This window comes from Schistocerca piceifrons, chromosome X, assembly GCF_021461385.2.
Source record: "Schistocerca piceifrons isolate TAMUIC-IGC-003096 chromosome X, iqSchPice1.1, whole genome shotgun sequence".
NCBI classification, from domain to species: domain Eukaryota; kingdom Metazoa; phylum Arthropoda; class Insecta; order Orthoptera; family Acrididae; genus Schistocerca; species Schistocerca piceifrons.
The window spans coordinates 416,739,339-416,756,823 of record NC_060149.1 but is presented as its reverse complement, the minus strand read 5'-3'; the positions used below and the strand labels follow the sequence as shown (position 1 = coordinate 416,756,823).

Here is a 17,485-nt window from a genome sequence, read left to right as displayed (position 1 = left end):
CCTAACATATAGTCCGATGACGTGCGTCTGTCTGTAAAGCTACAGGATATTGCAGCTGCCCTGAATCTTCAAACGGACCATTTACCATCCACTGTCCTCACATTGTGTCAGAATTATTTGCGGAACATTCTACTAGAATGAGATTTTCACTCTGCAGCGGAGTGTGCGCTGATGTGAAACTTCCTGGCAGATTAAAACTGTGTGCCGGACCGAGACTCCAACTCGGGATCTTTGCCTTTCGCGGGCAAGTGCTCTACCAGCTGAGCTACCCAAGCACGACTCACGCCCCGTCCTCACAGCTTTATTTCTGCCAGTATCTCGTCTCCTACCGTCCAAACTTCATAGAAGCTCTCCTGAGAAACTTGCAGAACAGTTTCGCAGGAGAGTTTTTGTGAAGTTTGGACGGTAGGAGACGAGGAACTGGCAGAAGTACAGCAGCGAGGACGGGGCGTAAGTTTTGCTTGGGTAGCTCAGCTGGTAGAGCACTTTCCCGCGAAAGGAAAGATCCCGAGTTCGAGTCTCGGTCCGGCACACAGTTTTAATCTGCCAGGAAGTTTAACATTCTACTAATATGGGAGTACTTGTGCGCCTCTCAGATTAACTAGACTTCCGATCAATTGAGAACTTCTGGCACGATCAACCTTACCTTATATGGAAGTTGTGGTAGGGAGCAAGGGCTTGCAGACTCAGAAGTAACGTAAACACGACCAGCATCTTTTAGTTGTGCACAGTGTTAGAGAGATTATTCCTCTCCAACGCTTAACGTATCTCGTGCAGCTGTCGTCATTCATAGTACAAAAGGTACTGCTGTACGCAACCACCTATTTGTTTTTGGTTCAGCTGCTCTTAAATTCTATCTCTAATTCATTAGCTTCCCCGATTTCAGGAGTGCTTCTTTGCATGTGTATAGAGAAAGAGAAGTATAAATTGTAATACAGTCATGAACGGTGCTAACAAACGTTATGTTACATAACCTGTAGAAGTTGATTTAACTGAAGTAATATCGCACATAGCGATAGAACAATTCAAGTAATAAAAATGTTAGTGCTCTAAAATGGTTTCCTTTTCCTCGACATGACAAACGATATAAGACACACAAGAACTCACACAGAATCCAAAAGTGGCACTGAAGAAGATACAGCAATTAACTTCGATGAAATCGGATGCAGACGAAAGGGAAATTAAGAAAAGCTTTTATGTTTAACGTGTGTTAGGGAGGAAACCTAAAGTCTCTCAAGTGATAAAGAAGGAACAGGCATATGAAACAAAATGCTAAAAAAAAGGAGAAAAATATGGAGGACCTACACCAAAACTAAAGAATGAAGAAGAAAACTACTTAGAAGATGGTTTGGACCAGCACAAAGAGCTAACTCTAAAACAATTAGAAAGCTGGTCCGATAATTCTTAACCTCAAATTTTATTACCTAGGCGATAGTGTGGAATGTATCAAATGTCTTACAAAACTCATAGAAAATGGGCATCACTGTTTATAGCATTGTCGAACTTATAGATGTAAAGGTGCAGCTGTGATGATGCTACTGATGTTGACTTAATCACTACATGGGCACCAACCTTTCGGATCAATACTGAAATCTAGGAACAACTTCTTGAGCTCTCTTTCACCGATATCTGTGGGTAGCCCCAGTTCGCGCTACACCTATGACAGGCAATCCGGGAGGTGCCAACTCGGAAATGTTTATCGCCTGGCATGATCAACCTTGGATGGAGGTTGAGGTAGGGTGCAACGGCTTGCAGACTCAAAAACGACTTGAACACATTCTCTACTAGTGCTCTATAGAATCAATCTTCCGCGACTGCTAGACTTCACAAAAACCCACCGACATGCTCCAAAGCGTATGGTGAACCTCGTTCTGCATTAGAATTGAATCCACTGTGCCATCGGAAGACGCTGTAAACGTGAACCAATGCTTAGCAAATATTATTTAATTTTACTGTTTAAATTCAGTGTTCTTTTAAATGTTAGACATGAATTACTTCCGTGTCATCAGCACTGGACTCCTTTTTATTTTACGATTTCTATTCAGTTTCTTGTCTCTACTGTAATTTTCATTTGTACATCTGATGTAAATGAAAAATCATTTTAGTTATTTTAAACTACTGCTTACATTGTAACCCTTGGAAAAGTAAGCCATTGGAATGAAACGAACTGTTTGGATTTCGGGATACATTCCAATCCATGCTGAAAACTGATGTTATACTCCTATCCGTTGCTCTCTTCCACCTCCTAAGAAGCCACTGGTCCATAATTTGAAGTTGATATGCGACAGAGCCACAGATTCTGTTCTCTCTGACACAGAAAAATGTCCTTTTCCTGCCGGCCAGGGTGGCCGAGCGGTTCTAGGCACTACAGTCTGGATCCGCGCTGCCGCTACGGTCGCAGCTTGGAATCCTGGCTCGGCTATGGATGTGTGTGATGTCCTTAAGTTAATTAGGTATAAGTAGTTCTAAGTACTAGGGGACTGATGACCTCAGAAGTTAAGTCCCATAGTGCTCAGAGCCATTTTTTGTGCTTTTCCTTCTACGACGGCATCGAGTGTTTTCCGCAGTCCTCTCGCTGCTGTCCTGCGCGTCTATAGAACATTTTATACAGGGGGGGGGGGGGGATAAATAGAAGCGGTCCCGACCATTTGTGGCAGCATTAACGGAGGAGGAAAAGACCTACAGCTACTTCCAACAGGATAGAGCAACTGCCCATACATTTGGCCGAACCTTCGAGCACGTTTGCACGATCTTCACGCCTGATGAGGTTGTTAGCAGAGGTCAGTGTGGTCACGGCCCTAACTGGCCACCCAGGTCATCTGACCTGTCGGTGTGCGATTACTTTGTATGAGGAGCCCTCAAGTCTAAGGTGTATCGCAACAACCCTCACAGTCTGCAAGACCTGCAGCAGAACATTTCTGATGAGACTGAAGGAATTCCAGCAGTCCAGCTTCGATCCGCCTTCAGTGGCTTGCTGAACAGGGCCAAAAACTGCTAAAGGATGAATGGTGGTCACTTTAAACATTTGCTACAATCAGGTAAGCACTGTATTTCGTTTTCTCTGCTGTGTCTCTTTGTATCCTGGAACTCCGTTCTCCGGGCTATTTTATTTGAACTGTACTGAACTTCGGTAACTGCCGTGACGGAGCTGTTGTCGCTATGGCGAAAGGAGAATGATGTGAGGTAGCGACCATTGCTTACCGAACTGCGACGCAATCTTTCACGCCAGCTGACCAATTTTTACGGCAAAAAGATAAAAGTAAAGCTTTCCCCGGGCTCTAAGTTGGTGTGGACGCACCAAGGTTTAACTAACTACACTCCTGGAAATGGAAAAAAGAACACATTGACACCGGTGTGTCAGACCCACCATACTTGCTCCGGACACTGCGAGAGGGCTGTACAAGCAATGATCACACGCACGGCACAGCGGACACACCAGGAACCGCGGTGTTGGCCGTCGAATGGCGCTAGCTGCGCAGCATTTGTGCACCGCCGCCGTCACTGTCAGCCAGTTTGCCATGGCATACGGAGCTCCATCGCAGTCTTTAACACTGGTAGCATGCCGCGACAGCGTGGACGTGAACCGTATGTGCAGTTGACGGACTTTGAGCGAGGGCGTATAGTGGGCATGCAGGAGGCCGGGTGGACGTACCGCCGAATTGCTCAACACGTGGGGCGTGAGGTCTCCACAGTACATCGATGTTGTCGCCAGTGGTCGGCGGAAGGTGCACGTGCCCGTCGACCTGGGACCGGACCGCAGCGACGCACGGATGCACGCCAAGACCGTAGGATCCTACGCAGTGCCGTAGGGGACCGCACCGCCACTTCCCAGCAAATTAGGGACACTGTTGCTCCTGGGGTATCGGCGAGGACCATTCGCAACCGTCTCCATGAAGCTGGGCTACGGTCCCGCACACCGTTAGGCCGTCTTCCGCTCACGCCCCAACATCGTGCAGCCCGCCTCCAGTGGAGTCGCGACAGGCGTGAATGGAGGGACGAATGGAGACGTGTCGTCTTCAGCGATGAGAGTCGCTTCTGCCTTGGTGCCAATGATGGTCGTATGCGTGTTTGGCGCCGTGCAGGTGAGCGCCACAATCAGGACTGCATACGACCGAGGCACACAGGGCCAACACCCGGCATCATGGTGTGGGGAGCGATCTCCTACACTGGCCGTACACCACTGGTGATCGTCGAGGGGACACTGAATAGTGCACGGTACATCCAAACCGTCATCGAACCCATCGTTCTACCATTCCTAGACCGGCAAGGGAACTTGCTGTTCCAACAGGACAATGCACGTCCGCATGTATCCCGTGCCACCCAACGTGCTCTAGAAGGTGTAAGTCAACTACCCTGGCCAGCAAGATCTCCGGATCTGTCCCCCATTGAGCATGTTTGGGACTGGATGAAGCGTCGTCTCACGCGGTCTGCACGTCCAGCACGAACGCTGGTCCAACTGAGGCGCCAGGTGGAAATGGCATGGCAAGCCGTTCCACAGGACTACATCCAGCATCTCTACGATCGTCTCCATGGGAGAATAGCAGCCTGCATTGCTGCGAAAAGTGGATATACACTGTACTAGTGCCGACATTGTGCATGCTCTGTTGCCTGTGTCTATGTGCCTGTGGTTCTGTCAGTGTGATCATGTGATGTATCTGACCCCAGGAATGTGTCAATAAAGTTTCCCCTTCCTGGGACAATGAATTTACGGTGTTCTTATTTCAATTTCCAGGAGTGTATTATACTACAGGAAATGATATGCAATGACGTACCTATGAACTGACTTACCTAGCATTTAAGGTGGACTAAGAAACAAAGTGCATTCCTACGTTTTTCCTATTAATAAATCATTGCCAGAGGCGAAAGAAGCGAAAAGTGACAAAAGAATCGTAAGACCGACTTGGAATTGAATCCAAAACCTTTACATTTTCAGTATACCATGTGACTTGCGTCATGCTTGGTGGTTGATAAAAATAAATTCTGATCTGCCATTAAATCTTGTCACAAATCCAACTTGGGGATTTCATCAACGTCATGCTGCAACGCAACAGCGTTACATTTACATTTCCGTGGTGTGTTGTCGATAAATCAGATAACTTATAACTTATTTATGATTATTTCAATATGAATATGGGGAGAAAAATATCACAAGGTGATTATAAAAGTATGCTGCAATTAGCAGTTGAGCATTTTATTTCACTCACAGTTCATAAAATTCTACGGGCTATTATGCGGTGGTCGAATGGATTTCACATTTAAGCCCAACTTGTCGTGCCCATTTGCGAAGGACATTTTCACGGGAGATCGTAGCTTCTTTGAGTGTCCGATTCACACCCTAGCTGGCTACTGACTGCAGCAGAATTCTGCTTCCGCAAGCTTCCGCGCAGTGACACGACGTCACATGTTTTAAATACTGGTGCCCGAGCACAATGTTATTGGCCGTTGTCAACTGCCGTCATCCGCTGTTGCTATCACCCCATGGTGGGAGGATACACATCTTCTTCAGCGCCAGAATCCAGATGTCATTCAGTTAAAACCTTCCCCCTTCTTTCTGAAATTCCGGGTGTGTTTTACAATCTTTATGGCCTTTCTGTATAGCGTTTCATGGTATCCGCTTGTGGTTGCCAGTACTTGAACTCTATAAAAATGATGTGGTGGTCTTCTGGCTGCAAAACATGTTCCGCAACAGCTGATCTGTCAATCTCCCCGCTTCTTCAATTGTCCTTGTGCTCTTCTAGTCTTTTTTTTTTTTTTTTGACCGTTCTTATTGTAGTATCCACGTACATCTCCCCACAACTACATGGAATCCTGTAAATACCTGCTTTTTCCAGCGTTTGGCGTACATCTTTGTCCAGTTTAGGTGATTTTGTAGCTTCGGGGTGGGTCTGTGGATTACCGGGCTGTTTCGTGTTTTTTTTCCCCCTGTGCGGTCAGCAACGTCCTTAATGAAAGGAAGGAAAACTTTCGATTTCACAGGCATTTGGTATCGCTATGATTTCTGGGCGGTAGTCTTAACGCCTTTGACCTCAGCTGACAAATCACCATTCTTGAGCAATGCATCGTTTTTATGACGCCTCGCTTTTGTAGTGGGTGGTGGTTCGTATCCCGGTGTAGGTAACGGTCTGTTTGCGTGGGTTTTCGGTGAATCGTGTGGCCTAAACTACCATCTTCTTTCTTGAGAGGTTTTGAAACACCCCCACGAATTTCAATAGGAAGGAGGAGGGCATGGAATTGAATGACATCTGGATTCTGGTGCTGGACAAAGTGTGTACCAGTTTTCCACAATGAAAGGCATACAGAGCAGTTATCTCTTATGATCTCTTGCAGTAACCAATTTGTATAGTCAAACAACTGTACCGAAAAGAGAGCAGAGGACCTACAAGGTAGTTCAGTTGTGTGGATTGCATATGAATCAGGTGGAACGCTATTCAGGTCGTTCGGATACTTTTGAGCGTGACAGTACATACTGAAAAGTGAAAATATTTCTTCATAGCACGATATTTCTTTCGTAAACAACTTACTCATGACACTCAATGTAGCAACTCACAATCGACAAGCTTATGCGCTGTTTTCACCCAACACTTGGATGGCAATCACGGAAATTAAATATACTGCAGCTCTAAATGACCAGTCACAGCATTATCCACTTATGTTCTTGAGCCGTTGTAAACCATCAGTACATTGTAAAAGAAATGGGGTGATGAATTAACATCTTAAAATGCAGTTTCAGAAGGGTCATGTGTTATCTATGGAATCAGCAAGAAATCACCAATGTTGTGCTGCTGTCCTAAATATCGCTTACATATAAAAAAAATGGACATTTGAAACGTCCCCTTTTTGAACAATTTATACAGGACTGTGCTTAAACTGACACACAATATTTTGTTAGCGCAACGCAATCTGACTTCCAAAATTCCCTACAAAAGAATGGCCCTGACTAACATTAAACTATACCTTTCACAAATCACTTACCTCACAAAAATCTTCGCTGCTCAAGCTACTGCAATACAGCGAGCGCCACTACTGCCAGCTAAATAAAAGATTCAAACTATGGAAGGCACTAACTACTGATAGGGATAGTTAGCAAATGAAAGATATTAATAGAGAACGAATAATGTATTTACCTTGATATCATCATATATAAATATAGCAGTTCATGACAAATTTCAAAACTCCGCCATCTCTCTCCCCACATCCACCACTGCTGGCGGCTCACCTCCAACTGCGCAACGCTACGCGCTGTTCACCTCCAGCTGCTGCTGCCCAACACTACAATGGCGAGTATTACAACAATGCAAAGCAGCCACAGACTGCACACAGCACAGCCAGTGATTTTCATACAGAGGTGGCGTTACCAATAAAAAAACCTAAACAGCCTACTTACATAGAGAGGTGGCGTTACCAATAAAAAAACCTAAACAGCCTATTTACATAGCCCCCATGCTCCCCACAAAAAATTTTACAAATTGGATTGGACAGTGGCCAATACAGATTTGAAAAAAATTTTTCATAATTACAATAACAAAGAAATCAAATGCACACACTTATTGATACAATGTTGGTCAAAAGCTAAAATTTTCTCACAGTCCATAAAGACAGTCCTGGCTATGTAAGTAGGCTGTTTAGGTTTTTTTATTGGTAACGCCACCTCTCTATGTAAGTAGGCTGTTTAGGTTTTTTTTATTGGTAACGCCACCTCTGTATGAAAATCACTGGCTGTGCTGTGTGCAGTCTGTGGCTGCTTCGTGATTCTGTAATGCATTTTCATGCCGCGAAAAAATAGGTTGAAAATGCTCACAAATTTGAGTTTTTACGTCATTACAGACTTTTTGACATTTCGATTCAATGTTATGTAGCTCAGTAGTTAAATCTTCACGCGTTTGTTCAAGAGTTTGTTCAAATGAGTCTAACTTTTGAAGCTGTTGTTGTGTTTGTCTCTGATTTTGTTCCAGTGTGTCTAACTTTTCAAGCTTTTGTCCCATTTGTTGCATTAATTGTAATAACAATGCACTGGTGTCTGAAACATGTTCCTCAGTGCTTTTCGGCAGTGAAGTTGCACTGGCAACATTCACATTTTGACAAGTGGAAAATGTGTCTTGACTCATTTGAGAAAACGGTGGGAACCCAAAACCTGAGTCTGCAGTATTTGCAATATTGTGTTCTGTCATTCCCGATTCCTGAGGCGAGCTGTTGCCGACCAATCGATCGATAACGCTTCCCTGTTCACTACCTGTTTCACTGTCTACACCATTGTTTGCCGCCCGCTCCATTTCCCTATGTGCAATTACCAAATTACTACTTTGAACATTAGTTAATTCATTACTCTGCGGCGCTAACACACTGCTTTCGTCTTCACTGTCATTTCTCAGTTTACTTTGGAGCCTAGTATTACGTTTTTCACACGCCATAATTGTCACAATATTTCACACGATAACACAGAAAAGCGCAATTTGAAGAGCAAAATAAAATAACATAGCAATGGAAATAATGTCTACTTAATTGCCAGCGCAGCTGCGAAATACTTGGTGCAAATCTACATGCATGCCACAACTGTTTTACTGTACAACAATGAAAAAACTACAACTACAAAGGAAATTCTCTCTATGATTACGCGCTATCAATAAACAATAGCTACACTAATTACACAAACTACAAGAAAAAAATCAGAAGATTCCAGTGAGGTATCCTGGCAGGGTCGCCATATGAAACGTCCCCTTTTTCAACAATTTATACAGGACTGTGCTTAAACTGACACACAATATTTTGTTAGCGCAACGCAATCTGACTTCCAAAATTCCCTACAAAAGAATGGCCCTGACTAACATTAAACTATACCTTTCACAAATCACTTACCTCACAAAAATCTTCGCTGCTCAAGCTACTGCAATACAGCGAGCGCCACTACTGCCAGCTAAATAAAAGATTCAAACTATGGAAGGCACTAACTACTGATAGGGATAGTTAGCAAATGAAAGATATTAATAGAGAACGAATAATGTATTTACCTTGATATCATCATATATAAATATAGCAGTTCATGACAAATTTCAAAACTCCACCATCTCTCTCCCCACATCCACCACTGCTGGCGGCTCACCTCCAACTGCACAACGCTACGCGCTGTTCACATCCAGCTGCCGCTGCCCAACACTACAATGGCGAGTATTACAACAATGCAAAGCAGCCACAGACTGCACACAGCACAGCCAGTGATTTTCATACAGAGGTGGTGTTACCAATAAAAAAAACCTAAACAGCCTACTTACATAGAGAGGTGGCGTTACCAATAAAAAAAACCTAAACAGCCTACTTACACATTTAGGTTAGGGTCAACTAGTTTGTTGCTAGGTGTTGCGATTGACTTTGCTTCGATAATCGATTACGAAATTATATCACAAGCACTTAGCCACTCAGTCATTGCATTACTTGTTATTAACAAATGTTATGATTTTCATTATTACAGAAAGGTCTCTGAAGACGAAATATTTCGCAGTGATACCTTTATTACAACTTGTATGGTTTGTATTTGTAAACTTTTTTGCACTGTATTAATGGTACTTGCAGGGAAGAAATATGAGAATGTTATGTTGTTCAAGTGATATGTGCGCTGTGGGTAGTAATACTTATTACCTCTTTTATGTACTTCAAAACGGTTTTCCTAGACCTCCGTAGAATACCACGTATATTTATTGATACTGGAATTTACGTTAAAATCTATTTATCTAGTGGCTCTTACGCTATATCTATCTGTACCTGGTGAAACGTATGGCAAAATAAAATACTCCGCAAACTTTCACACACGAGATTAAAGTTGGAATTGACTTTGCTATAGGTGATACAATTAATTGTTAGAAAATAATTTCACACGATGGTGTCATACACGCAAACCTAAAATCAGTTATTAATTTTTAACTGGAACAGATGAGGTCTGTGTTATAGAAAATAACTGATAATTTGAACAACATACTGGTTCTTCGGAAATATGGAGATCTAATATCTTAGTAAATGGTCTTGGTTTGACAGATAACAGAATGATGTGAAATTATATAACGAGTTATCAGATTAATTAGTTTACGGATCTCTCCCTCAGGAAAGTTATTTCACTACTAATCGCAGTCACTGTTCAACGAAACCTTCGGCGCTCTCCACAGTTCAACTCTAAGATGCAACAGAAAAATGGGAAAGATAGGTTGATGATGCAAACAACATGCTTCTGCAGATAATATGGTCAAAGATCCGCAATTTTCTTGTCTAATGTAAACTTATAGCTGCAGTTATACCTAAAGAAGTGGAAGTAAAATCTTGAACAACATACTTTCATATAAGGAGAAAAAATTCACGTTGCAGGGCGACTCGTGAGAACACTTGTTTAGAAGCAAGACGCTTACCTGGCAGAAACTTGAGGTACCCCCAAGAGAAAAGTGCAGTAATTGTGTGGTGATACACGTGCAGGAAAGTCACTTGGCTTTGTTTCTTCCGCAGCACAAAGAACACCTGTAAAAGAGAAACATGTGCTGTAACTACCACCTGAGAAAAGTATTGAGAAGGCATTTTCTTCTGGAAGGGACTCATTCCCAATTACGTTTACTACAAACTTTCGTGTTAGTCATTTGTTATTTACATTTACAGTGCTTCAACTCACATGCATTGACCATTTTAATGTTTGATTTTTTGTTAAAATGCATTCCGACTACCCTTTTAATACTTAGAGATTTAGTTTCACTTGAAATTCACTGACAGAATGAGGGATACATAATTACGTGTCCTTGTCCTTATTTGGAATCCTAACAGGACATCACTAATGCATTGCAAACAAGGAGTGATTCACCCAAACAGCGTCAGACATTTCGTTAGTTGTTCCTCATCTGAACGTAATTACAGATGGTTATTAAAATATTGTAAAAGCTATTTTACGTAATAAACTGGATTTGAAAGGTGGAAACGTCGATTACTTAAGTACATTGATCGTCGCTGTTACTGAAACGAAGGAAGTTACTTGTTTTACGGTATGTCGGGTAGACGTCTGCAAATAGGGTGTTTTACTCGCTCAAACTTCCTCGAGCCCACCACTCTCGATGCGGGCACGCTGTGGTTAAACGACCCTTGAAGAAACACATGTAATGTCCTGCGAAAACTACTTACGGAATTCCATGAACCGGTTTTATATCAAAATCTACGAATATTCTTGAGCTGCCGATATATCTCTCACGTAGAAATATTGCAAATAAAATTAGAGCAATAACAGCGCGCAAAAGTAGGTTTCGTACTCATTTCGTAAATGGAATATGAAGAACTCTTACTACTGAACAGAGTAAACTGTGCCTCTTCGCAAGTACTTTAGAATGATCTTCAGCCGCGCGGGATTAACCGAGCGGTCTAGGTGCTGCAGTCATACACTGTGCGGCTGGTCCCGGCGGAGGCTCGACTCCTCTCTCGGGCATGGGAGCGTGTGTTTGTCCTTAGGATAATTTAGGTTAAGTAGTGTGTAAGATTAGGGACTGATGACCTTAGCAGTTAAGTCCCATAAGATTTCACACACGTTTGAACATTTTTTGAATGATCTGCAGAACATGCAACGGTACCTAGTGGTTACTGCTGTGTAGTTGCTCTTCTAAACAGCATCACATACTGACTTAATTTTATCGTTTTCAGAGAACTGATGGGCGATTTGTTTAATTGTTAAAAACCATTCACCAGCCAAGATCGCATAAATTTTTTTTTAGTTTAAGATATCCGGTTTCAGCAGACTATGCTGTCAACGTCAGATTTTAAAATCTTTTGTTGTATCTGTGAGCGACATGTATGTGGACATAGCCTGCTGCACAAAGTGTTTTATGTTTTTAAATATTTCAGCGATGAGAAATCTTTTATAATGTGCTATTTTTACCCACTTGACGTCTCATGTGTGTGGTTAGCGTAAAATTATCATGCTTTACAACAGAAGATTTTAAGACATTTAGATGACAGCGTAGTCTTTTGAAACCGGTTGTCTTAAATAACAAAAATTTATGCGATCTTGACTGGTGAATGGTTTTTAAGCACCACATACGAGCGAACCACTCTCATTTTTACCTGTGGTTACTCGTACTTTAGGTACCTAGGTTATGCACGGCTCTGTTTAAAACGAATAGCTCGATGTAGTCATAGGGTCGAGCCATGCACGTCTGCTTTCATGCCCAGTAGGTAAAACGCTGCAAATACGAGTAATAACATGTAGTAGTTATGATCTTGCAGTCAAATAGTCTAGGCAATGGCTAGAATTTGTAAGTGAGAAAATACAGAATACAGAATAAAAGCTAAGTGAATAACTGAATAGAAAGGATTTGTTCTAACGTCTGTAATTGATGTAGAAGATAGAAAATTTTGTTGAATGATGTTTATTTAAGAAAGGAAATCTCAGATAAACGGGAAGTAGACCTATGATATTCAGTTAAAATACAGACAGAAAATACCATCGTGAAATGCAGTAAAGTTACGATGAGAGCGTTAGGAGAATGGTAGCAAAATCCTCAGAGTAAATAGTCATCGAAGACATGCGAAAATTAAGTCCATTTCGTATTCACTATACACGCAAAATTCACCAGCTCAAGACAGTTCAAAAAATGGTTCAAATGGCTCTGAGCACTATGGGACTTAACATCTATGGTCATCAGTCCCCTAGAACTTAGAACGACTTGAACCTAACTAACCTAAGAACATCACACAACACCCAGTCATCACGAGGCAGAGAAAATTCCTGACCCCGCCGGGAATCGAACCCGGGAACCCGGGAGTGGAAAGCGGGAACGCTACCGCACGACCACGAGCTGCGGACGCTCAAGACACTCCAGAGTTCAATATGGTGATACAAAAATGAACACACACGATGCGAAGAACAGTTACTCATACTCTGTCTGTCCTCAGTTCCGTATTACAAAAGGAAAAAGTTAGGCGGCCGGTGTGGCCGAGTGGTTCTAGGTGCTTCAGTCTGGAACCACGCACCCGCTACGGTCGCAGGTTCGAATCCTGGCTCGGGCATGGATATGTGTGACGTGCTTAGGTTAGTTAGGTTTAAGTAGTTCTAAGTTCTAGGGGACTGATGACCTCAGATGTTAAGTCCCGCGCCGGCCGGAGTGGTCGTGCGGTTCTAGGCGCTACAGTCTGGAGCCGAACGACCGCTACGGTCGCAGGTTCGAATCCTGCCTCGGGCATGGATGTGTGTGATGTCCTTAGCTTAGTTAGGTTTAATTAGTTCTAAGTTCTAGGCGACTGATGACCTCAGAAGTTAAGTCGCATAGTGCTCAGAGCCATTTGAACCATTTTGTTAAGTCCCATAGTGCTCAGAGCCATTTTGAAAAAGTTAGAGTCCTAATCTATAGCACATTCAGAGCTCTCGAGAGTGAGAGTCCCTTCATAGGTTACAGTATTGTAGCGGCCATTAACCGCTTAGGATCAACCACCTACAGGACTGAATGACGCACGTTAGCTTAGACAGGTCTGCCTTCTCTAGCACTCGACACAAAGTGTCCAGAATCGCTCCCTTGAGCTCTTCACCCGAGAAGTCCCAGTCTCCACTTGACTCCTGAAGTGTTCCGCTACTGTCAGATTTTCCATTGGCTGATGGCTATAAAACTAAACTAAACTCCGCCCGAACAGGCCATGAAGGACCAACAGTGCCGACGGGCCGTCGTGTCATCCTCAGCCCACAGGCGTCACTGGATGAGGATATCGAGGGGTATGTGGTCAGCACACCGCTGTTCCGGCCATACGAGGGGGGACCCAAAAGAAACCGGATTGTTGTCATAAAAAAAAATTATTGATGAACCTTTTTACAAAATTACTTCAGTCACCTTCAAAATACTCTCCATTACATGCGATATTTTGCAGTGCCCTTTGCGAAGCTGTTTTTACCGCCTCCAAATCGTCATAACGCTCCCCTTTTAGCGTTTTTTTCATTCGTCGAAATAGGAAAAAGTCGCACGGGGCTAGGTCCGGCGAATACGGAGCGTGGGGAACGACAGACCACCTCTGAGATGCCAAATAGTGGGTCACTCGTAAGGCCGTGTGTGCTGGAGCGTTGTCGTGATGCAGAAACCAGTCACCTGATGACCAAAGTTCCGGGCGTTTCCTCATCACATCCTCTCGCAGACGCCTTAAAACATCCAAGTAAAAATGCTGGTTAACAGTCTGGCCAGGGGGTACGAATTACCGATGCATAATTCACGAACATCCAAAAAGACAATGATCATCGTCTTCACATTTGACCTCACTTGCCTTTTTTTTTAGTCTGGGAGAGTTGAGAGTCCTCCACTGGCTTGACGCTTGCTTGGTTTGTGGGTCATATCCGTAACACCAACTCTTATCGCTTGTAATGACTTTGTTCAAGAAGTTTGGATCACATGCAATCTCTATTTTCAAGTCCTGACACACATTCATGCGGATGGTATTTTGCTCCTGTGTAAGAAGGCGCGGAACAAATTTAGCAGCAACACGTTTCATGTACAAATCCTCACTCAAAATCCGCTGGCACGAGCTCCAACTGATTCCTGTCTCTACTGAAATTTGGTCAATCGTTTGGCGACGATCCTCTCTGATCTTTTGGCGGACCTTTTCAATGTTCTCCTCATTTCGCGATGTTTAAGGGCGTCCAGAACGAGCTTGGTCTTCAACACAAATCTCACCACGTTTAAAGCGCCCAAACCTGTGTGCGGCTCATAGCGTCCTCCTGGAAAGCTTCCTGTAGCATTTGGTGTGTCTCCGTTGCAGTTTTTTTTTTTAAGCAGGGAATAAAATTTCACACACAGTCTTTGTTCTTTTAAAGTTGCCATAACGACTTCGCAGAGGTAACCCGCCACCGCAATACCACACTTGCACGTTCAGCTCTACACTAACGCCGTCTGCACAGCTGTTTCATGAAGGTCTCTACTAACACCATCTAGCGTGAGAACCCTGCTTTACGTCTACGAGGGGCAGCGCCCTCGGAGTCCGGTTTCTTTTGGGTCCCCCCTCGTATGTCGGTTTACGAGACCGGAGCCGCTACTTCTCAATCAAGCAGCTCCTCAGTTTGCCTCAAAAGAGCTGAGTGCACCTAGCTTGCCAACAGCGCTCCGCAGACCAGATCGACACCCATCCAAGTATTATCCTGGCCCAGCAGCCCTTAACTTCAACAATTTGACGGGAACCGGTGTTACCACTGCGGCAACGCCGCTGGTCTGACTAACAGCTATCCCCACAAAAGTGGTCGGCCGGTGTGGCCGAGCGGTTCTAGGCGCTTGAGTCTGGAACCGCGCGACCGCTACGGTCGCAGGTTCCTGTCCTGCCTGGGGCATGGATGTGTGTGATGTCCTTAGGTTAGTTAGGTTTAAGTAGTTCTAAGTTCTAGGGGACTGATGACCTAAGATGTCAAGTCCCATAGCGCTCAAAACCATTTGAACCATTTTGAACCCACAAAAATGCACCGTCGTTACGTGCTAGAGATATCATTTGAGTCAGTTTCTGACCACTTCCCGGACTTAACTAGCATATTACAACAATATTTAAATAAATGAATGAATAAACATTTGGCTCCACTCACATCATTTACAGTAAATATAAGTAATGGTTGGTTCATAAATAAATAAGCCAGCATTCTTGTGCAAATGTGCTCACAATAAATGACAACAGAATGTCCTTTAACACTTAACAAAGGAATTCGCCAAACAGCCGTGCAAATTGAAAAGTTCTTTTAACTTATTTTCGCTGCTAGTTACGTTAATTCATTATGCCACCTTCAAGCCTAATTTCACCTCTAAAAAATAATCGATATTGGCATACTGGAGCCATACGTTTCTGGATGGCTTCAATTCTCAAGTGCTTCCTTCGAAGACTTAACTGCAACTCAAGTCAAGTCTTCGAAGAAAGCACTTGAGAATTCAAGACATCCAGAAATATATGGTCCCGGTATGCCATCATCGATTATTTTTTGAGAGGCACATATGGGACCTGAAGATGGTATTATGAACTGCCGAAACTGGTAGGACTTTCATTTTTGGGGGCATTTAAAAGCTCTTGTCTACGTAACCCCGGTACCAAATGTAGAGACTCTTCGTGCTCGTATTGTGGACGGCTGTGATACAATACGCCATTCTCCAGGGCTGCATCAGCGCATCAGGGATTCCATGCGACGGAGGGTGGATGCATGTATCCTCGCTAACGGAGGACATTTTGAACATTTCCTGTAACAAAATGTTTGAAGTCACGCTGGTACGTTCTGTTGCTGTGTGTTTCCATTCCATGAGTAATATGATTTGAAGAGAAGTAATAAAATGAGCTCCAGCATGGAAAGTAAGCGTTTCCGGACACATGTCCACATAACATATTCTCTTTCTTTGTGTGTGAGGAATGTTTCTTGAAAGTTTGGCCGTACCTTTTTGTAACACCCTGTATAAGAACTTATCAATTTGCACGGCTGTTTACGGAATTTCATTTTTAAATAATTTACCAGCCACTGTTCCACGTCCACAATGGATCAACAGAGGCGTTTAAGGTTGTTTGAATAATTATTTATGCCTTCTTGACAGAAGTGCCATCTATTTCTCTTTTCAACTGTGGTGTCCGCTAACACAAGCGACAAAACAAATTAGCACCGTTTCTTAAATGCACTTTCAATCAACATTTAAATAAAGTCTCTGGCAAAATAGTTAACTCTTCATTAAATATACTGCAGCGCCCTAGAAACTGGTATAGGCATGCATATCCAAAAACAGAGAAATGTAAACAGGCAGAATAATGCACTGCAGTCGGCAACGTCTATGTAAGACAAGTGTCTGGCGCAGTTGTCAGATCAGTCACTGCTGCTACAATGCCAGGTTAACAAATTTAAGTGAGTTTGAACGTAGTGTTACAGTCGGCGCACGAGCGATGGGACACAGCATTTCCGAGGTAGCGATGAAGTGAGGACTTTTCCGTACGACCACATCACAAGTGTATCGCGACTATCAGGAATCCGGTAAAGCATCAAAACTTTGACGTCGCTGCGGCCGGAAAAAGACCCTCCAAGAACGGGACTGAAGAGAATTGCTCAACGCGACAGAATTGCAACCCTTCCGCAAATTGCTGCAGATTTCAATACTGGGTCATCAACAAGTGTTAGCGTGCGAACCATTCAACGAAACATCATCGATATGGGCTTTTGGAGCCAAAGGCCCATTCGTGTACCCTTGATGACTGCACGCCACATAGCTTTACGCCTCGCCTGGGCCCGTCAACACCAACATTGGACTATTGATGACTGGAAACATGTTGTCTGGTCGGACGAGTCTCAGTTCAAATTGTATCGAGTGGATGGACGTGTACGGGTATGGAGACAATCTCATGAATCCATGGACCCTGCATGTCAGCAGGGGATTGTTGAAGCTGGTGGAGGCTTTGTAATGGTGTTGGGCCTGTGCAGTTGGAGTGATATGGGACCACAGATACGTCTAGATACAACTCTGACAGGTGACACGTACGTAAGCATACTGTTTGA

At 43.5% G+C, this 17,485-nt stretch overlaps 1 protein-coding gene across 1 annotated transcript in view; it reads right to left on the bottom strand.

Annotated features, from left to right (window-relative positions):
* Window positions 1-17,485, bottom strand: part of LOC124722857 (elongation of very long chain fatty acids protein 7) — a 132,732-nt gene that overhangs the window by 10,554 nt on the left and 104,693 nt on the right. The window contains exon 6 of the mRNA XM_047247982.1: window positions 10,389-10,494. Coding sequence (XP_047103938.1) covers window positions 10,389-10,494 — 106 coding nt within the window. The remainder of the gene's footprint in view (window positions 1-10,388; window positions 10,495-17,485) is intronic.